Source organism: Littorina saxatilis, linkage group LG16 (assembly GCF_037325665.1).
Source record: "Littorina saxatilis isolate snail1 linkage group LG16, US_GU_Lsax_2.0, whole genome shotgun sequence".
NCBI classification, from domain to species: Eukaryota; Metazoa; Mollusca; class Gastropoda; order Littorinimorpha; family Littorinidae; genus Littorina; species Littorina saxatilis.
In genome coordinates this window covers 4768958-4791045 of record NC_090260.1, presented here as the reverse complement: position 1 = coordinate 4791045, position 22088 = coordinate 4768958, and the positions used below count along the sequence as shown (strand labels likewise).

The 22088-nt window shown below is 43.7% G+C and overlaps 1 protein-coding gene across 2 annotated transcripts in view; it reads left to right on the top strand.

Annotated features, from left to right (window-relative positions):
- Positions 1 to 21828, top strand: part of LOC138950254 (uncharacterized) — a 38480-nt gene extending 16652 nt beyond the window's left edge. For both annotated transcript variants that reach the window (XM_070321992.1, XM_070321991.1), the window contains 5 exons: positions 2175 to 2244; positions 11963 to 12049; positions 14715 to 14831; positions 17875 to 18043; positions 21543 to 21828. In XM_070321992.1, coding sequence (XP_070178093.1) covers positions 2194 to 2244; positions 11963 to 12049; positions 14715 to 14831; positions 17875 to 18043; positions 21543 to 21730 — 612 coding nt within the window. In that variant the 5' untranslated portion in view covers positions 2175 to 2193 and the 3' untranslated portion in view covers positions 21731 to 21828. The remainder of the gene's footprint in view (positions 1 to 2174; positions 2245 to 11962; positions 12050 to 14714; positions 14832 to 17874; positions 18044 to 21542) is intronic.
- Positions 21829 to 22088: the final 260 nt, after the last annotated feature.

Sequence of the window (22088 nt, the reverse complement as noted above, 5' to 3'; positions counted from 1 at the left end):
AGCAATACTTTTGTGGATTGCTTTGAACATTTCAAAATATTTTGCCTACCGAAATTTAATTTCTGTCTTAGCCTCACGTAACACAGAAATGTATAACGTATGTTTCACAATGACTCTCTTAGTCTCAAGTAACACAGAAATGTATAACGTATGTTTTACACTGACTCTCTTAGTCTCACGTAACACAGAAATGTACAACGTATGTTTTACACTGACTGTCTAAGTCTCACGTAACACAGACATGTACAACGTATGTTTTACACTGACTGTCTAAGTCTCACGTAACACAGACATGTACAACGTATGTTTTACACTGACTGTCTTAGTCTCACGTAACACAGACATGTATAACGTATGTTTTACACTGACTGCAAGGTTTGTTTACACGTAATGTATGTCATGTACAGTAAGCAACAACAAAAACACACACACACACATCAAATGGCATCGTCTGTCGACTAGTCACAGAAACAAACCTGGCGAGGTATGCGTGTACTTTATACACGTGGAAGAAACCGGAACCATGCGTCTTTGTTATTGACAATATGCTTTTTTTTGTTTGTTTGTTTATTTGTTGCTTAACGTCCAGCCGACTACGCAGAGCCATATCAGGACGAGGAAGGGGGGGATGAAGGGGGCCACTTGTCAAGCGATTCCTGTTTACAAATGCACTAACCCATTACTTGTGTCCCAGCAGGCTTTAGTAAAACTAAATTAATACCTACTGGAAGATTACCAGTTTCCAGTATGTTAAAATAGGCTTAATCTATCTACTGCTGGACTTACATCAGAACTCTAACAGATTAAACTATACATGAATCGCGAGACAAGCGGCAATAGAAGAGATGTTTGGAAAAAATACAGGTGAATGAGCAAGAAGGCAGAAAAAAGAAAAGAATTCATGAAGAAAAAGAGAGCATGACAGGAAAGAGGAACCAAAAATCTACCTAACAGCAAACTAGAAAGCTCCTGCGGTTCCAAAAACAGGAGGGGCTTTTAATTTCATAACCGCAGTGCCCCACTGCGGGACAATATGCTTTTGGATATTGAGTAAAATGGCCGACTTCCGTAGCATTATGCTTTGATGATCGGAAGAGACCATCCAATCACAGCCCCTGAATTCCCCCACGTGTTCGTCAGAATAGCTATATATATTGCTTTGTTTGTTTTTACATTTAGTCATGTTTTAACGTAGAGGGGGAATCGAGACGAGGGTCGTGGTGTATGTGGGTGTGTCTGTCTGTCTGTCTGTGCGTGTGTGTGTGTAGAGCGATTCAGACCAAACTACTGGACCGATCTTTATGAAATTTGACATGAGAGTTCCTGGGAATGAAATCCCCGAACGTTTTTTGATTTTTTTCGATAAATACCTTTCTTGACGTCATATCCGGCTTTTTGTAAAAGTTGAGGCGGCACTGTCACACCCTCATTTTTCAATCAAATTGATTGAAATTTTGGCCAATCAATCTTCGACAAAAGCCGGACTTTGGTATTGCATTTCAGCTTGGAGGCTTAAACATTAATTAATGACTTTGGTCATTAAACATCTGAAAAATGTAAAACAAATAATTTGTTTTTAAAACGATCCAAATTTACGTTCATCTTATTCTTCATACTTTTCTAATTCCAAAAACATATAAATATGTTATATTCGGATTATTAACAAGCTCTTAAAATTAAAAATATAAACATTATTATTAAAATAAAATTTCCGAAATCGATTTAAAAACAATTTCATCTTAATGATTGTGGGTTCCTGATTCCAAAAACATATAGATGTGATATGTTTGGAATAAAAACACGCTCAGAAAGTTAAAACGAAGAGAGATAAAGAAAAGCGTGCTATCCTTCTCAGCGCAACTACTACCCCGCTCTTCTTGTCAATTTCACTGCCTTTGCATCGAGCGGTGGACTGACGATGCTACGAGTATACGCTCTTGCTGTACAAATGCAGTGAATTCAGTTTCATTCTGTTAGTTCGACAGCTTGACTAAATGTTGTAATTTCGCCCTACGCGACTTGTTATAATTTGTCTGTGTTAATTGTATCATACACGGGTTGTATTCATCCCATGCCGTGTTTGGGGTTTAAAGACCCGTTATAAATTGATTATGTTTAACGTACTGTGAGTAGCAACGCGGTTTTAATCATGAAACATGGTGTTGGTGTTTCAGGTGAGACAGGGCGAGCACAATGGCCAGCCAGCAGGGAGGAGGCGGGGCCAGACCCAAGACACCACGTCAGGTAGGTCACTGTCTGTGTGTGTGGTCGTCAGGTAGGTCACTGTCTGTGTGTCTGGTCGTCAGGTAGGTCACTGTCTGTGTGTGTGGTCGTCAGGTAGGTCACTGTGTGTGTCTCTGGTCGTCAGGTAGGTCTCTGTCTTTGTGTGTGGTCGTCAGGCAGGTCACTGTCAGTGTGTTTGGTCGTCGGGTAGGTCACTGTCTGTGTGTGTGGTCGTCAGGCAGGTCACTGTCTGTGTGTCTGGTCGTCAGGTAGGTCACTGTCTGTGTGTCTGGTCGTCAGGTAGGTCACTGTCTGTGTGTCTGGTCGTCAGGTAGGTCACTGTCTGTGTGTCAGGTAGGTCACTGTCTGTTTGTCAGATCGTCAGGTAGGTCACTGTCTGTGTGTGGTCGTCAGGTAGGTCACTGTCTGTGTGTCTGGTCGTCAGGTAGGTCACTGTCTGTGTGTCTGGTCGTCAGGTAGGTCACTGTATGTGTGTCTGGTCGTCAGGTAGGTCACTGTCTGGTCGTCAGGTAGGTCACTGTCTGTGTGTCTGGTCGTCAGGTAGGTCACTGTCTGTGTGTCTGGTCGTTATGTAGGTCACTGTCTGTGTGTCTGGTCGTCAGGTAGGTCACTGTCTGTGTGTGTGGTCGTCAGGTAGGTCACTGTCTGTGTGTCTGGTCGTCAGGTAGGTCACTGAATGTGTGTCTGGTCGTCAGGTAGGTCACTGTCTGTGTGTCTGGTCGTCAGGTAAGTCACTGTCTGTGTGTCTGGTCGTCAGGTAGGTCACTGTCTGTGTGTCTGGTCGTCAGGTAGGTCACTGTCTGTGTGTCTGGTCGTCAGGTAGGTCACTGTCTGTGTGTCTGGTCGTCAGGTAGGTCACTGCCTGTATGTCTGGTCGTCAGGTAGGTCACTGTCTGTGTGTCTGGTTGTCAGGTAGGTCACTGTCTGTGTTTGTGGTCGTCAGGTAGGTCACTGTCTGTGTGTCTGGTCGTCAGGTAGGTTACTGTCTGTGAGTCTAGTCGTCAGGTAGGTCACTGTCTGTGTGTCAGGTCGTCAGGTAGGTCACTGTCTGTGTGTCAGGTCGTCAGGTAGGTCACTGTCTGTGTGTCTGGTCGTCAGGTAGGTCACTGTCTGTGTGTCTGGTCGTCAGGTAGGTCACTGTCTGTGTGTCTGGTCGTCAGGTAGGTCACTGTCTGTGTGTCTGGTCGTCAGGTAGGTCACTGTCTGTGTGTCTGGTCGTCAGGTAGGTCAGTGGCAGTGTGTCTGGTCGTCAGGTAGGTCACTGTCTGTGTGTCTGGTCGTCAGGTAGGTCACTGTCTGTGTGTCTGGTCGTCAGGTAGGTCACTGTCTGTGTGTCTGGTCGTCAGGTAGGTCACTGTCTGTGTGTGTGGTCGTCCGGTAGGCCACTGTCTGTGCGTCAGGTCGTGGTTCCCGTTTTTTGATTGTCCAGTATGATGTGATGTAAACAAGGTCATCAGGTAGGTCTGTGTGTCTGGTCGTCATATAGGTCACTGTCTGTGTGTCAGGTCGTCAGATAGGTCACAGTCTGTGTGTCAGGTCGTCAGGTAGGTAACTGTCTGTGTGTCAGGTCGTCAGGTAGGTAACTGTCTGTGTGTCAGGTCGTCAGGTAGGTCACTGTCTGTGTGTCAGGTAGTCAGGTAGGTCACTGTCTGTGTGTCAGGTCGTCAGGTAGGTCACTGTCTGTGTGTCAGGTCGTCAGGTAGGTCACTGTCCGTGTGTCTGGTCGTGGTATCCGTGCTGTGATTGTCCAGTATGATGTGATGTAAACAAGGTCGTCAGGTAGATCACTGTCTGTGTGTCAGGTCGTCAGGTAGGTCACTGTCTGGGTGTCAGGGCGTCCGGTAGGTCACTGTCTGTGTGTCAGGTCGTGGTTCCCGTTTTGTGATTGTCCAGTATAATGTGTTGTAAACAAGGTCGTCAGGTAGGTATGTGTGTCAGGTCGTCAGGTAGGTCACTGTCTGTGTGTCTGGTCGTCATATAGGTCACTGTCAGTGTGTCTGGTCGTCATATAGGTCACTGTCTGTGTGTCAGGTCGTCAGGTAGGTCACTGTCTGTGTGTCAGGTCGTCAGGTAGGTCACTGTCTGTGTGTCAGGTCGTCATGTAGATCACTGTCTGTGTGTCAAGTCGTCAGGTAGGTCACTGCCTGTGTGTTTGGTCGTGGTGCCCGTGCTGTGATTGTCCAGTATGATGTGATGTAAACAAGGTCGTCAGGTATGTCACTGTCTGTGTGTCAGGTCGTCAGGTATGTCTCTGTCTGTGTGTCTGGTCGTCAGTTAGGTCACTGTCTGTGTGTCTGGTCGTCATATAGGTCACTGTCTGTGTGTCAGGTCGTCAGGTAGGTCACTGTCTGTGTGTTTGGTCGTCAGGTAGGTCACTGTCTGTGTGTCAGGTCGTCATGTAGATCACTGTCTGTGTGTCAGGTCGTCAGGTAGGTCACTGTCTGTGTGTCAGGTCGTGGTGCCCGTGCTGTGATTGTCCAGTACGATGTGATGTAAACAAGGTCGTCAGGTAGGTCACTGTCTGTGCCGGTGTCAGGTCGTCAGGTATGTCACTGTCTGTGTGTCTGGTCGTCAGGTAGGTCACTGTCTGTGTGTCTGGTCGTCAGGTAGGTCACTGTCTGGGTGTCTATTCGCAGTGCCCGTGCTGTGATTGTCCAGTATGATGTGATGTAAACAAGGTCGCCAGGTAGGTGACTGTGGGTGTGTCAGGTCGTCAGGTAGGTCACTGTGTGTGTGTCAGGTCGTCAGGTAGGTCACTGTCTGTGTGTCAGGTCGTCAGCCAGGTCGCTGTCTGTGTTTCTGGTCGTCAGGTAGGTCACTGTCTGTGTGTCAGGTCGTCAGGTAGGTCACTGTCTGTGTGTCAGGTCGTCAGGTAGGTCACTGTCTGTGTGTGGTCGTCAGGTAGGTCATTGTCTGTGTGTCAGGTCGTCAGGTAGGTCACTGTCTGTGTGTGGTCGTCAGGTAGGTCACTGTCTGTGTGTCAGGTCGTCAGGTAGGTCATTGTCTGTGTCTCAGGTCGTCAGGTAGGTCACTGTCTGTGTGTCAGGTCGTCAGGTAGGTCACTGTCTGTGTGTCAGGTCGTCAGGTAGGTCATTGTCTGTGTCTGGTCGTCAGGTAGGTCACTGTCTGTGTGTCAGGTAGGTCACTGTCTGTTTGTCAGATCGTCAGGTAGGTCACTGTCTGTGTGTCTAGTCGTCAGGTAGGTCACTGTCTGTGTGTCTGGTCGTGGTGCTCGTGCTGTGATTATCCAGTATGATGTGATGTAAACCAGGTCGCCAGGTAGGTCACTGTGTTGGTGTCAGGTCGTCAGGTATATAACTGTGTGTGTGTCAGGTCGTCAGGTAGGTCACTGTCTGTGTGTCAGGTCGTCAGCCAGGTCACTGTCTGTGTTTCTGGTCGTCAGGTAGGTCACTGTCTGTGTGTCAGGTCGTCAGGTAGGTCACTGTCTGTGTGTCAGGTCGTCATGTAGGTCACTGTCTGAGTGTCTGATCGTCAGGTAGGTCATTGTCTGTGTGTCAAGTCGTCAGGTAGGTCATTGTCTGTGTGTCAGGTCGTCAGGTAGGTCATTGTCTGTGTGTCTGGTCGTCAGTTAGGTCACTGTCTGTGTGTCTGGTCGTCAGGTAGGTCACTGTCTGTGTGTGGTCGTCAGGTAGGTCATTGTCTGTGTGTCAGGGCGTCAGGTAGGTCATTGTCTGTGTGTCAGGTCGTCAGGTAGGTCACTGTCTGTGTGTCAGGTCGTCAGGTAGGTCATTGTCTGCTTGTGTCAGGCCGTCAAGTAGGTCACTGTCTGTGTTTCTGGTCGTCAGGTAGGTCACTGTCTGTGTGTCAGGTCGTCAGGTAGGTCACTGTCTGTGTGTCAGGTCGTCAGGTAGGTTACTGTCTGAGTGTCTGATCGTCAGGTAGGTCACTGTCTGTGTGTCTGGTTGTCAGGTAGGTCACTGTCTGTGTGTCTGGTTGTCAGGTAGGTCACTGTCTGTGTGTCTGGTCGTCAGGTAGCCTGGTCATTGTCTGTGTGTCTGGTCGTCAGGTAGGTCACTGTCTGTATGTCTGGTCGTCAGGTAGGTCACTGTCTGTGTGTGTGGTCGTCAGGTAGGTAACCGTCTGTGTGTCAGCCTAGGTCGTCAGGTAGGTCACTGTCTGTGTGTCTGGTCGTCAGGTAGGTCACCGTCTGTGTGTTTGGTCGTCAGGTAGGTCACTGTCTGTCTGTGTGTGTGGTCGTCAGGTTGGTAACTGTCTGTGTGTGGTCGTCAGGTAGGTCACTGTCTGTGTGTCTGGTCATCAAGTAGGTCACTGTCTGTGTGTCTGGTCGTCAGGTAGGTCAGTGTCTGTGTGTGTGGTCGTCAGGTAGGTCAGTGTCTGTGTGTCAGGTCGTCAGGTAGGTCACTGTCTGTGTGTGGTCGTCAGGTAGGTCACTGTCTGTGTGTCAGGTCGTCAGGTAGGTCATTGTCTGTGTGTCAGGTCGTCAGGTAGGTCACTGTCTGTGTCTGGTCGTCAGGTAGGTCACTGTCTGTGTGTCAGGTCGTCAGGTAGGTCACTGTCTGTGTGTCAGGTCGTCAGGTAGGTCACTGTCTGTGTGTCAGGTCGTCAGGTAGGTCACTGTCTGTGTGTCAGGTCGTCAGGTAGGTCACTGTCTGTGTGTCAGATCGTCAGGTAGATCACTGTGTGTGGTCGTCAGGTAGGTCACTGTCTGTGTGTGTGGTCGTCAGGTAGGTCACTGTCTGGGTGTCTATTCGCAGTGCCCGTGCTGTGATTGTCCAGTATGATGTGATGTAAACAAAATCAGGCATGAATATATGTACCCAGCCTATGAGTATTAAACGCATAAACAGCTAATATAAACGGAATATGACATGTTGATAGTGTTACGCGCAAATAATGGAAAAGAAGAGAAAACAAGTCGCGTAAGGCGAAAATACAATATTTAGTCAAGTAGCTGCCATTTTTCAGCAAGACCGTATACTCGTAGCATCGTCAATCCACCGCTCACGGCAAAGGCAGTGAAATTGACAAGAAGAGCGGGGTAGTAGTTGCGCTAAGAAGGATAGCACGCTTTTCTGTACCTCTCTTTGTTTTAACTTTCTGAGCGTGTTTTTAATCCAAACATATCATATCTATATGTTTTTGGAATCAGGAACTGACAAGGAATAAGATGAAAGTGTTTTTAAATTGATTTGGACAATTTAATTTTGATAATAATTTTTATATATTTAATTTTCAGAGCTTGTTTTTAATCCGAATATAACATATTTATATGTTTTTGGAATCAGCAAATGATGGAGAATAAGATAAACGTAAATTTGGATCGTTTTATAAATTTTTATTTTTTTTTACAATTTTCAGATTTTTAATGACCAAAGTCATTAATTAATTTTTAAGCCACCAAGCTGAAATGCAATACCGAACCCCGGGCTTCGTCGAAGATTACTTGACCAAAATTTCAACCAATTTGGTTGAAAAATGAGGGCGTGACAGTGCCGCCTCAACTTTCACGAAAAGCCGGATATGACGTCATCAAAGACATTTATCCAAAAATGAAAAAAACGTATGGGGATATCAATCCCAGGAACTCTCATGTCAAATTTCATAAAGATCGGTCCAGTAGTTTAGTCTGAATCGCTCTACACACATACACAGACACACACACACACACACGCACGCACATACACCACGACCCTCGTTTCGATTCCCCCTCGATGTTAAAATATTTAGTCAAAACTTGACTAAATATAAAAAAAACAAGTCGCGTAAGGCGAAAATACAATATTTAGTCAAGTAGCTGTCGAACTCACAGAATGAAACTGAACGCAACGTAACGCAGCAAGACCGTATACTCGTAGCATCGTCACTCCACCGCCCGTGGCAAAGGCAGTGCCCGTGGAATTGACAAGAAGAGCGGGGTATTCGTTGCGCTGAGAAGGATAGCACGCTTTTCTGTACCTCTCTTCGTTTTAACTTTCTGAGCGTGTTTTTAATCCAAACATATCATATCTATATGTTTTTGGAATCAGGAACCAACAAGGAATAAGATAAAAGTGTTTTTAAATTGATTTCGAAAAAAAAAAAATTGATAATATTTTTTATATATTTAATTTTCAGAGCTTGTTTTTAATCCGAATATAACATATTTATATGTTTTTGGAATCAGCAAATGATGGAAAATAAGATAAACGTAAATTTGGATCGTTTTATAAATTTTTATTTTTTTTTACAATTTTCAGATTTTTAATGACCAAAGTCATTAATTAATTTTTAAGCCACCAAGCTGAAATGCAATACCGAAGTCCGGGCTTCGTCGAAGATTATTTGACCAAAATTTCAACCAATTTGGTTGAAAAATGAGGGCGTGACAGTGCCGCCTCAACTTTCACGAAAAGCCGGATATGACGTCATCAAAGACATTTATCAAAAAAATGAAAAAAACATTCGGGGATTTCATACCCAGGAACTCTCATGTCAAATTTCATAAAGATCGGTCCAGTAGTTTAGTCTGAATCGCTCTACACACACACACACACACACACACACACACACACACACACACACACACACACACACACACATAGACACACAGACACACAGACACACGCACATACACCACGACCCTCGTTTCGATTTCCCCTCGATGTTAAAATATTTAGTCAAAACTTGACTAAATATAAAAACACCAACAGAGTTGTTGACTCTCCTCTGAAGCTATCCTAGTTCTCCCAGCATTTACAGAATCACGCAGTCACTAAACGCGAACACGCTATACGCGGGACGAAGTTGGACTGTTGAAAGGCAAATGGAATGTCAGGTATTATTACCCTTTCAGTGCACCATATGGTTTTTCGGCAAATCACGACTGACTCTCTAGGTGACCAGCTAGATGTTACAGTGGTCAGGCCGAGACTCTTTTTGTTTATCACGCTAGAAATAAACAAGAAATCGTTCAAATTGGCAATATCAGCGTAACTTCTTATAAAGAATGACACTTTAGATAATGTCGGCGAAAAAAACTTATTTTATCTAACAAGTACAAAAAAGCCAGTTTTGTCGGTGGGTGCTGTACAGAACGACAAGGCACCATCCACCCTCTGAGTGTGCGATTTGCTCACTTGGAAATATAATTGTCAAAGTTCTGTAGACTCAAATAAAAACTGTGTGACTCAATTGACATCATATATATATTTACTTCATTTTGTTTCTGTCCAGCGTTCATTCTGAATCTGTCCCTGTCTGTTGGACAAGAAAATTCTAAGCATCTAAAACGTATGTTTAACTTGGTTTATATAGTTTATTTAGTCTGGAACAAGTATACTTGTTCCTCAAACATGTCGGTCTCCAATGCTGTGCTAAAAATATGACACTTGTTAATGCTACATAGTCAAACGTTTGTCAAACAGTGTTTGACCGACTATCTTTCGAACACGCTCTGATAGGATACACTATATCGAGAGCCGCGTTGTTGGGATACACTATAACGAGAGCCCCGGTGTTGGCATACACTATAACGAGAGCCCCGTTGTCGGCATACACTGTAACGAGAGCCCCATTGTTGGCATACACTATAACGAGAGCCGCGTTGTTGACATACACTATAACGAGAGCCCCGGTGTTGGCATACACTATAACGAGAGCCCCGTTGTTGGGATACACTATAACGAGAGCCCCGGTTTTGGCATACACTATAACGAGAGCCCGGTTGTTGGCATACACTGTAACGAGAGCTCCGTTGTTGGCATACACTATAACGAGAGCCCCGTTGTTGGCATACACTAAAACGAGAGACCCGTTGTTGGCATACACTATAACGAGAGCCCCGGTGTTGGCATACACTATAACGAGAGCCCCGTTGTTGGGATACACTATAACGAGAGCCCCGGTGTTGGCATACACTATAACGAGAGCCGCGTTGTTGGCATACACTATAACGAGAGCCCTGGTGTTGGCATACACTATAACGAGAGCCCCGTTGTTGGCATACACTGTAACGAGAGCCCCGTTGTTGGCATACACTATAACGAGAGCCCCTATTGCAGTAAAATTCACCATTTGTGGAAGCATGTTGAAACATTGTTTTGACGACCGATATAACATAGCAATTATTTTACAAGCAACAGATGTGCTGATTTGTGTGCGAGATAAGAATGGTTTGACACATATGTTTAAGTATCTTACAATGTGTATAAGTAAATTTAGATATGGGACACCCCTTGAAATATTATTTATCTTTCAAAGGGATTTAACCCTCAGGGGACTGGTATAAAACAAGTAAAGTTTAAATTGAGTGTATGAAATAATAATATTTAGAGACTGTTATTTACGGATAGAAATGTATGATAAGGAATAAATCTATGTCATGATTATTTTTATTTATTTACTTAAACCAAGGACTACTACAAGAAGTAGTAGTCCTTGACTTAAACATATTAGTGTACTGATAAAGTTTGTTGATCTAAAAATTTACACATTTGACTGAGAAAAGAAAAGACCTATGAAGAAGGTTTGCTCCAAGCCACACACGAAAAAAAAAGGCAACAAATAATATTGTAGTAGCAAACCTGCATGCAACTGAGGTTTAAAAAAAAAACAAAAAACTTTTCGACACACAGTTCGCACAATCTTCCAGCTTTCACTTAATGCATGTAAATGCATATTATAACAATACTTTCTCAAATATAGATTAACGCACACAAGAAGGTACCGACAGACACTCACGAGTTCGAATCACGGCTCACTGCATGTCGCCAGTTCACTTCCTTGTCTCGCTGAATCCTCGTAGAATAATGAATTCAGATGCCAACACACACAGATGCCAACACACACCTTTCACTGAAGATGCCAACACACACCTTTCACTGAAGATGCCAACACACACCTTTCACGTTTCTCCCCGAGAAACCCTTCCGCCATTTGCGAAAACAACCGTCGTCGGCTACGACCGGTATCGATGAAGACTCCACTCGTCTAGTCATCTGCGCCGATGTGGTCCCTTGCTCCCAACATCGTCCCGCGCTTCTCCCGTGTAAGGATCTTCCCTTACACGCCATGGAAATCCCTCATGGAAACTCCTAAAGAATTTAACCAAGTCTTAATACAACATTCTCTAAAACCATCTCTTCTTCCAACCGTTCATGTACCACTCATACATTCTCGTTCATTCCACGTTCACATTCCGTCCACATTCAATATCCAAACTAATACTTAATCTATGAATAACACGAGAGCCTCGTTGTTGGCATACATTATAACGAGAGCCCCGTTGCTCCTGGTGTTCAGCACGTGCTCCCGTCCAATTCCGTTGCTCAGTCTATGTTGTATTGTTTTTAGTTTTACTTGTTATGGTTGTTGTCATATGTTGTTTGGTTGTTTTAAGAGCAGACGAACCACATGTGTCCATCCATTGTTTAATTATATGGACAATACATGATTGTATGTCCTCGAATATTCAGCGCAACGAGTTAGACCATAATATTTTCTGAGCACAGTTTGCCAGGTGTCCCAAATAGCAGGCAGAGTTAAGAGAACGAATTCCTTGACATAGCAGCATATCTGTTTTTATGACGTAGTAGCACATCAGTTTATATGACGTAGTAGCACATCAGTTTTTATGACGTAGCAGCACATCAGTGTATATGACGTAGTAGCACATAAGTTGTTATGGTAGTAGCACATCAGTTTTTATGACGTAGTAGCACATCAGTTTTTATGTCAGATCCTTGTTCCTGTCTTGCAGGGTTCTGGACCAACACAGCAAATGTCAGCACCAGCCAAGGAAGGATGGCTGTTTGTCCCGGGAACGACTCTCTTTGGACTGGTGAAGGTCAGTGTCGTTCATACGTCCATCTTTTGTTTTGCTCGTTAGGTTTCTTGTGTCTTTAAGTTGTATATATACAGCTCCGTTAAATCCTTGTTGGGCACACAGGAGTAGTGACGTAGTTATAGTATAGCCAGATACAGCTCCGTTAAATCATTTGTGGACACACAGGAGTAGTGACGTAGTTATAGTATAGCCAGATACAGCTCCGTTAAATCATTTGTGGACACACAGGAGTAGTGACGTAGTTATAGTATAGCCAGATACAGGTGGAGGCAACAAGGCAAACTTTCGCGCGTGTTATTTTAGTGTTTGTTGAAGTAAATGAGCCAGTAGATTGCCCGGTTTTGTCCGGTGGTTTGTGTGAAAAATGGTTGGTTATCAGATTCGTTACAACCCTAACACCGATATGGCTTTTCGGCAACTATGCAAGTTTGTTGTCTACATATCCGTGTACAGGCTGGTCTCAGTGTATGACTAAAAATGTAAGACGGTTCTAACAAGTTCAAGTCTGTTCACTAGGGTTACTTGAAATCTTGATCTCCTTTACAAGTTCAAATCTTGTGGGAATGGTGTGGACGGGGAATAAAACCTTCAGGGCCCGTATGCATATGGAGCAAGTTTGCAATTGCTTCGAAAGTTTTGAGGTACTTTCCTCACTTTCGCATGCATGGATCGGAAGAAGAGCTTACTTCGGGGGTAAGCGAGGAAATAACTGAGGGATGAATCCGGAAGTTCCCGACTACTTCCAAAGTTTTGAGCGACCTTGGAAGTACTTCCCTCTCTGTCGTTTGCATGGGTCGAAAAAAAGTCTTACTTTGGAAGCCAACGAGAAAGTAACTGAGAATATATTTACTACAGCGAAATCCAGGAGTACACACGCTACTTTCAAAGTTTCTGCGTGCAAAATGGCAGTGCTCTTCTTCGGTTTTCGGGATCATCGTCGACACCTAGAGCTTTTTGTAATGTGTTATTGATATAAGCAGATTCGCGATCGTCGATAATGATTTTTCATGGTGTTGTGTAATTTTTAAATTTAGAAGGGAATTGTTATGAAAGACACTTTTAAGCGAGCTATCTTTCGCGGATGTGTTTACTGTGCAAACAACAGTTAAATATGGCAAAAGTGTCACTTGATCATAACAAAATGGCTATGAAGCAGACGACTTTTTCCGTAACCAATTAGGAGTGATATCACGGTCTCCTTCCCACAGCATTCTCAAAATGTCGACTTGTTTTGACCTTAGAACGATGTCTTTATCATAACTGTGAAGAACAGAACGGAGATCACTGTCGAAGTCGGCCATTCTACAATCACGTTCGTCTTTCGTCTGTTATCAGAAACATTAGTGAAAAACATATGGGAAATAACTCTGTATTCTTGTTTTGATAGATTTCCCTTTAATGCGAGTAGTAATTATTCATCCTGTCAGAGAGACAGAGCGATAGCGTGGACCGATGAGTATCAGAATGGGGTGCGACGTGTTGTGACGCAGCCCCCACGGAGCATAGCGTGGACCATGAGTATCAGAATGGGGTGTGACGTGTTGTGACGTGTTGTGACGTGGTACGACGTGTTGTGACGCAGCCCCCATGGAGCATGTTGGAGAAAAAGGCTTTCAGCGTGAAGCGCATGACACTCGTGCAGCACGTGGAGGTTCAAACCTTTGCTCTCGGCCGCCCCTCTCTGATGTGGTCAAACACAATAACGCATAACAGTGCCACGCAAGTGTGTCTGTGTGTGTGTGTGTGTGTGTGTGTGTGTGTGTGTGTGTGTGTGTGGGTGGGTGTAAGAGAGAGAGAGAGAGGGAGAGAGAGAGAGAGAGAGAGAGAGAGAGAGAGAGAGAGAGAGAGAGAGAGAGAGAGAGAGAGAGAGAGAGAGAGAGAGAGAGAGAGAGAGAGAGAGAGAGAGAGAGAGAGAGAGAGACTGAGAGAGAGAGTTTGCGATTGTGTATGTGAGTTTGTCTGTGTTTGTTCGGAAAGGTGTGTGTTTCCGTCTTGTAAATCCTTTGCAAACAAATGTACAAAGAGTTTGTTAAAACTCTACATTGGAGTCCTCACTCATGTATCATTGACAAGTGTCATCAACATTGTTTGATTCGTCATTTTCTAGAGGTTTTCTATAATGTGTTTGTTTGTTCGAAAAGGTGTGTGTTTCTGTCTGTCAATATTTGTAAAAAAAGTAAATTTTAAGGGGCTTATTGTCCGTCAGGTCTTAAATTGCCTATATTGGACATGAATTGGTTTATACGATTCGAGTTTTACGCCCTCACGGCTTTTTGATGTTTGCGTGTTTAGGTGGTATCAGCCATCTGCACTTATGGTAGAATGACCAAGATCTTTAACGTGCCATTGTGGTGACACGGGGGTGGGAGATGGATACCGTCTCTGGGTCTGCACATAAAGTTGACCTGTATCCGTCCCGGCCCGGATTCGAACCAGCGACCTCTCGATCACAAGTCCAGTGCTCTACCACCTGAGCTACCCGGGCCCCCGTCAATATGTGTTTTGTGTGTATGAGATTTATGTCTGTGTGAATGAATGTGTGTGTGTGTGTGTGTGTGTGTGTTAGTGTGTGTGTGTGTGTGTGTGTGTGTATGTGTTCATATATTTATGTCTGTATCTGTGTCTGTGTGTTTTCAATACAATCTTTGTGTCTACCCACCTCCAGAGGCAGAAGAGGAGATACTGTGTGCTGGATTGTCAGTCCTTGCTGGTAATCTACAAGGACCGCACCAAGACGAAGGTCAAGGCCGTGTATCTTCTTCAGCAGATTCTGGACGTCACAGTATGTCATACTTATAACCTTACTTAAAGTTTTTCAAGCTAAAGTAATCAGCAAATCTTAGTAAGCAGTGTATCGTATCTGCGTGACCGGCTGGTTCTCAGTGTGCCAACACATACTGTTGATGGTTGTGTCAGACATTGCTGAAGCTAAACATACTGTTGATGATTGTGTCAGACATTGCTGAAGCTAAACATACTGTTGATGGTTGTGTCAGACATTGCTGAAGCTAAACATACTGTTGATGATTGTGTCAGACATTGCTGAAGCTAAACATACTGTTGATGATTGTGTCAGACATTGCTGAAGCTAAACATACTGTTGATGGTTGTGTCAGACATTGCTGAAGCTAAACATACTGTTGATGGTTGTGTCAGACATTGCTGAAGCTAAACATACTGTTGATGGTTGTGTCAGACATTGCTGAAGCTAAACATACTGTTGATGGTTGTGTCAGACATTGCTGAAGCTAAACATACTGTTGATGGTTGTGTCAGACATTGCTGAAGCTAAACATACTGTTGATGGTTGTGTCAGACATTGCTGAAGCTAAACATACTGTTAATGATTGTGTCAGACATTGCTGAAGCTAAACATACTGTTGATGGTTGTGTCAGACATTGCTGAAGCTAAACATACTGTTGATGATTGTGTCAGACATTGCTGAAGCTAAACATACTGTTGGTGATTGTGTCAGACATTGCTGAAGCTAAACATACAGTGTTGATGATTGTGTCAGACATTGCTAAGATTTAGGGTCAAAGAAAAGTAGTGTTTACGACAGGATTGAAAAATAATGATTTTCTCAAATGCATTCATAATTGTGGCTTTAATTCTCTGTCGCATTAAAGCCTCTGATTACCTAAAGGCATATTTGCTTCTGTGTATCAATAACCTATTTTGCAATTAAGATGAATGTCTACTTTGATGTGGACAGTGTCTGACTTTATTCATATGTGTTTTCCGCAAAACCACAAATATTTTGTACCATTGAATGCACACAATGAATACACAGCATTAATTAGCAGGTTTTAAAATCGTTCAAACTCAACACTGGTGCAATTCCGTAACACATGTTACATAGCCACTGGTGTATTAACAGAGAAAAATAAAGAAAAACGGTCATGAAGGTTTTCGCATCCATGGGAGGTAATCGGAACCGACCAAACAGACTGAGCCAGTAGCGCGACATATGTCGCGACAACCAGGTGACAGTATACGTAAAGTAGCGCGACATAATGTCGTGACAACCAGCCTAAGGGTTAGTGACCCAGCTGTCCTTAGTATGATAGCGCCTTCGATAATAAGCCAGAGCATGTGTTTTTCAATCAATCAATCAATATGAGGCTTATATCGCGCGTATTCCGTGGGTACAGTTCTAAGCGCAGGGATTATTTATTTATTTTTTTATAAACGATTTTTGATGAGAAAACACCTTTCCGTATGAGTGGGGTAGTTCGAGTGTTGTTCATGAAGCCAGGCCATTTTGCTTTGTATTGACATGCAGGGGAGGGACGGGAAGGGAGGTGTCCGCTTGGTTGCCTTGTACACCTGTGTCTTGTCTACCTGGTTGCCTTGTACACCTAGTTGTCTTGTCTACCTGGTTGCCTTGTACACCTAGTTGTCTTGTCTACCCGGTTGTCTTGTCTACCTGGTTGCCTTGTACACCTAGTTGTCTTGTCTACCTGGTTGCCTTGTACACCTAGTTGTCTTGTCTACCTGGTTGTCTTGTCTACCTGGTTGTCTTGTACACCTAGTTGTCTTGTCTACCTGGTTGCCTTGTACACCTGTGTCTTGTACACCTGGTTGTCTTGTACGCCTAGTTGCCTTGTCTACCTAGTTGCCTTGTACACCTAGTTGTCTTGTCTACCTGGTTGCCTTGTACACCTGGTTGTCTTGTACACCTGGTTGTCTTGTCTACCTGGTTGCCTTGTACACCCAGTTGTCTTGTCTACCTGGTTGTCTTGTCTACCTGGTTGCCTTGTACACCTAGTTGTCTTGTCTACCTGGTTGCCTTGTACACCTAGTTGTCTTGTCTACCTGGTTGCCTTGTACACCTAGTTGTCTTGTCTACCTGGTTGCCTTGTACACCTAGTTGTCTTGTCTACCTGGTTTTCTTGTCTTGTTGAGATAGTCGGTCTTTTACTGATGGGTATTCTATACAGAGCGTGTTCTTGCATGTTCCAACCTTTAGCACACTTGAGAGTGATACATAAAACATGTGTGCTTGTACCAGAAATTGAACTGTCCACGTCTTTTTAAATTTAGTCAAGATTTTACTACACGTTTTAAAGTAGACCGGGAATCGAGATGAGGGTTGTGTTGTATGTGTGTGTGTGTGTGTGTGTGTGTGTGTGTGTGTGTGTGTGTGTGTGTGTGTGTGTGTGTGTGTGTGTGTGTGAGGGTGGGTGGGTGGGTGGGTGTGTGTGTGGGTGTGTGGGTGTGTGTGTGTGTGTAGAGCAATTGAGTTTTAAGAAAACAACTGGACCGATCTTCATGAAAATATACATACACATTCTTCCAGATGATATATCCAAAGTTGTTTGTCTATTTTTGTTTTCCATAACAGTCTTTCATGACGTCATATCCGGCTTTGAGTGAAAGTTGAGGGGGCACTGTAGCAACCTCATTTTTCAACCAAATCGATTGAAATTTCGGTCAAGCAATCTTTAACTCAGACCGGACTACGGGATTGCATTCCAGTTTGGAAGCTCACATATTAAATGAGTTTATTAATAGTATGCTGACTAACAAATTTTAAAATGATCGCAGTGTATTCCTTGTCCTTTACCAAATTCAAGAATATATATTATATATGAATGTCATGTTTTTTTCCACAATTGTGCTCCGAATTAACGAAAGTTGATTTTTGCAAAGTGGGAACTACGAAACGTTTGCATACTGTAGGTCTCAGCGATGACTGGTGTTCTTCTTCTTCTTCTTAGTGATAGGTAGCCAACATCAGCATGGTGTTCCGTGTTGAGGTTTTAGTTTCAGGCCGACAGATGGTCTACATGTTTTATATTCTTCTTTGGTTTCTCTTCAGGCCACAGTACCCAGCAGCCATGTGTTTGAGATCCGCATGACGCGAGATGACCCGCCTCTCGTCCTAGCGTCACGTGATCAAGCCGACATGTTGGACTGGATGGGTGCACTGAACGGCGCCATTTCGTTTGCCAACGGTCCCGCTCCACACGAAGACGTTCCGTCACAGGGTAAGCTCTGACAAGGTCTCCACAATAATCACAATGTTTGGGTGTCTTTCACACAGTAATCTCTGACAGGGTCTCCACAATAATCACAATGTTTGGGTGTCTTTCACACAGTAAGCTCTGACAGGGTCTCCACAATAATCACAATGTTTGGGTGTCTTTCACACTGTAATCTCTGACAGGGTCTCCACAATAATCACACTGTTTAGGTGTCTTTCACACAGTAATCTCTGACAGGGTCTCCACAATAATCACAATGTTTAGGTGTCTTTCACACAGTAAGCTCTGACAAGGTCTCCACAATGATCACAATGTTTGGGTGTCTTTCACACAGTAATCTCTGACAGGGTCTCCACAATAATCACAATGTTTGGGTGTCTTTCACAGAGTAATCTCTGACAAGGTCTCCACAATACTCACAATGTTTGGGTGTCTTTCACACAGTAATCTCTGACAGGGTCTCCACAATAATCACACTGTTTGGGTGTCTTTCACACAGTAAGCTCTGACAGGATCTCCACCATAATCACAATCTTTCGGTGTCTTTCACACAGTAATCTCTGACAGGGTCTCCACAATAATCACAATGTTTGGGTGTCTTTCACACAGTAAGCTCTGACAGGGTCTCCAGAATTATCACACTGGGTGTCTTTCACACAGTAAGCTCTGACAAGGTCTCCACAATAATCACAATGTTTGGGTGTCTTTCACACAGTAATCTCTGACAGGGTCTCCACAATAATCACACTGTTTGGGTGTCTTTCACACAGTAAGCTCTGACAGGGTCTCCACAATAATCACACTGTTTGGGTGTCTTTCACACAGTAATCTCTGACAGGGTCTCCACAATAATCACACTGTTTGGGTGTCTTTCACACAGTAATCTCTGACAGGATCTCCACCATAATCACACTGTTTGGGTGTCTTTCACACAGTAATCTCTGACAGGGTCTCCACAATAATCACAATGTTTGGGTGTCTTTCACACAGTAAGCTCTGACAGGGTCTCCACAATAATCACAATGTTTGGGTGTCTTTCACACAGTAATCTCTGACAGGGTCTCCACAATAATCACAATGTTTGGGTGTCTTTCACACAGTAAGCTCTGACAGGGTCTCCACAATAATCACAATGTTTGGGTGTCTTTCACACAGTAAGCTCTGACAGGATCTCCACAATTATCACACTGGGTGTCTTTCACACAGTAAGCTCTGACAGGATCTCCACCATAATCACAATGTTTGGCTTTTAAAATAATGACAAAAAACAAAGTGTGTGTACAAGCCTCGAAACATGTGCTACGGAGACTGGTCCCTACTCTGTATTTTATTAGCATTTGGTGCATCATGTGACTAATCTGACCAATCAGAACTGATTTTAGCTGAACCTCTAAACCTTATGGCGGTGAGGCTGTTTTTTTTTACATTTAGTCAAGTTTTGACTACATTTTTCAACATGGAGGGGGAATCGAGACGAGGGTCGTGGTGTGTGTGTGTGTCTGTCTGTATGTGCGTGTGTGTGTGTAGAGCGATTCAGACTAAACTACTGGACCGATCTTTTTAAAATTTGACATGAGAGTTCCTGGGAATGATATCCCTGGACTTTTTTTTCCTTTTTTCGATAAAATGTTTAATACCTTTGATGACGTCATATCCGGCTTTTTGTAAAAGTTGAGGCGGCACTGTCACACCCTCATTTTTTAATCAAATTGATTGAAATTTTCGCAAAGCAATCTTCGACAAAGGCCGAACTTTGGTATTGCATTTCAGCTTGGTGGCTTACAAACTAATGAATGAGTTTGGTCATTAAAAATCGGAAACTTGTAATTAAAATTATTTTTTTATTAAACAATCCAAAAATAATTTCATCTTATTGTTCGTCATTATTTGATTCCAAAAACATATACATATGGATTACAAACAAGCTCAGAAAATTAAAAATATGAAAATTATGATTAAAATTAATCTTCCGAAATCGATTTAAAAACAATTTCATCTTATTCCTTGTCGGTCCCTCATTCCTAAAACATATAGATATGATATGTTTGGATTAAAAACAAACTCAGTAAGCTAAAAAGAATAGACATACAGAAAAGCGTGTTATCCTGCTCAGCGCGACCACTACCGCACTATTCTGCATGGCTTGTCGATTTCACTGCCTTTGCCACGAGCAGTGGACTGACGAAACTACGAGTATGTGGTCTTGGTGAAAAGAGCAGTGCGTTCAGTTTCATTCTGTGAGTTCGACAGCTTGACAAAATGTTGTTATTTCGCCTTACGCGACTTGTTTGTTTATCACTCTAAACATTAAGAAAAATCAGCTTGAATTATTCCATGGAATATGTCACTCTCAATGGGTTTAAATCATGCACTTTACCATTTACTATGTCTATGTCTATGTCTTTTTCTATGTCTATGTCTATGTCTTTGTCTATTTCTATGTCTATTCAAAACCAGCAATCGCAGCGAATAACTGAATCCGATCTGTATGTTATGTAGTATCCGATCGATATGATGCCTTAACAAACACGTTATCACTCGGGGCAAGCCGATCGATATGATGCCTCAACAAACACGTTATCACTCGGGGCAAGCCGATCGATATGATGCCTTAACAAACACGTTATCACTCGGGGCAAGCCGATCGATATGATGCCTTAACAAACACGTTATCACTCGGGGCAAGCCGATCGATATGATGCCTTAACAAACACGTTATCACTCGGGGCAAGCCGAGCGATATGATGCCCTAACAAACACGTTATCACTCGGGGCAAGCCGATCGATATGATGCCTTAACAAACACGTTATCACTCGGGGCAAGCCGATCGATATGATGCCTTAACAAACACGTTATCACTCGGGGCAAGCCGATCGATATGATGCCTTAACAAACACGTTATCACTCGCGGCAAGCCGATCGATATGATGCCTTAACAAACACGTTATCACTCGGGGCAAGCCGATCGATATGATGCCTTAACAAACACGTTATCACTCGGGGCAAGCCGATCGATATGATGCCTTAACAAACACGTTATCACTCGGGGCAAGCCGATCGATATGATGCCTTAACAAACACGTTATCACTCGGGGCAAGCCGATCGATATGATGCCTTAACAAACACGTTATCACTCGGGGCAAGCCGATCGATATGATGCCTTAACAAACACGTTATCACTCGGGGCAAGCCGATCGATATGATGCCTTAACAAACACGTTATCACTCGGGGCAAGCCGGGGATCGTTGCTGCAATAAGTCGTACACTCCGATGTTTATCTTTTGGAAAGGAATGGGGTAAAATCGAGTGGAAGCAGCGAGACATACATATCAGGGTCACTTATTTGCTGCATTCGTTTGCTTTGAATTGTCAACGTGTTTTTGTTTGTCTCAAAAAATTGTGCTGCACCTCTTCTATAAGGCTTGAACATCCTGACTGAGTTATTTCCTGAACAAGTCTATTCTCAATTTACGTCAAGAGTTCACATATCACTTGGCAGGATTGACAGACCCTACCACGTACCAACAGCCCCAAGCACGCGACACAGGTAACAAGACAGACTCCAGCACGTGCCAACAGTCCGGTCTGAGTGACGCAGAGGTAGGTGACAGCTTTGGTCAGTGGAGTTCTCTTCGCTCAATCACCGTGCTCTGCACTAAGGTGTCGTCCATAATGCAAAGAAAATGAAAACCTTCAAGCCAGATATTCTAAACACAGATCGTAGTGTCTCATGCGCTTGTCTGTTTCAAGAAATACACATTTGATCAAACTAACCCTTCAGTTGGGAAGAGGAGGGATGGGGTGGGGGTGGGAGGAGGAACACACAACTGTGACAGTGAGAGGGATGAGGGAAGGGGTGTGAGACGGAAGAATTAAACACAGCTGTGATGATGAGAGGGATGAGGGAAGGGGTGTGAGACGGAAGAATTAAACACAGCTATGATGATGAGAGGGATGAGGGACGGGGTGTGAGACGGAAGAATTAAACACAGCTGTGATGATAAGAGGGATGAGGGTGGGGGTGTTAGACGGAAGAATTAAACAC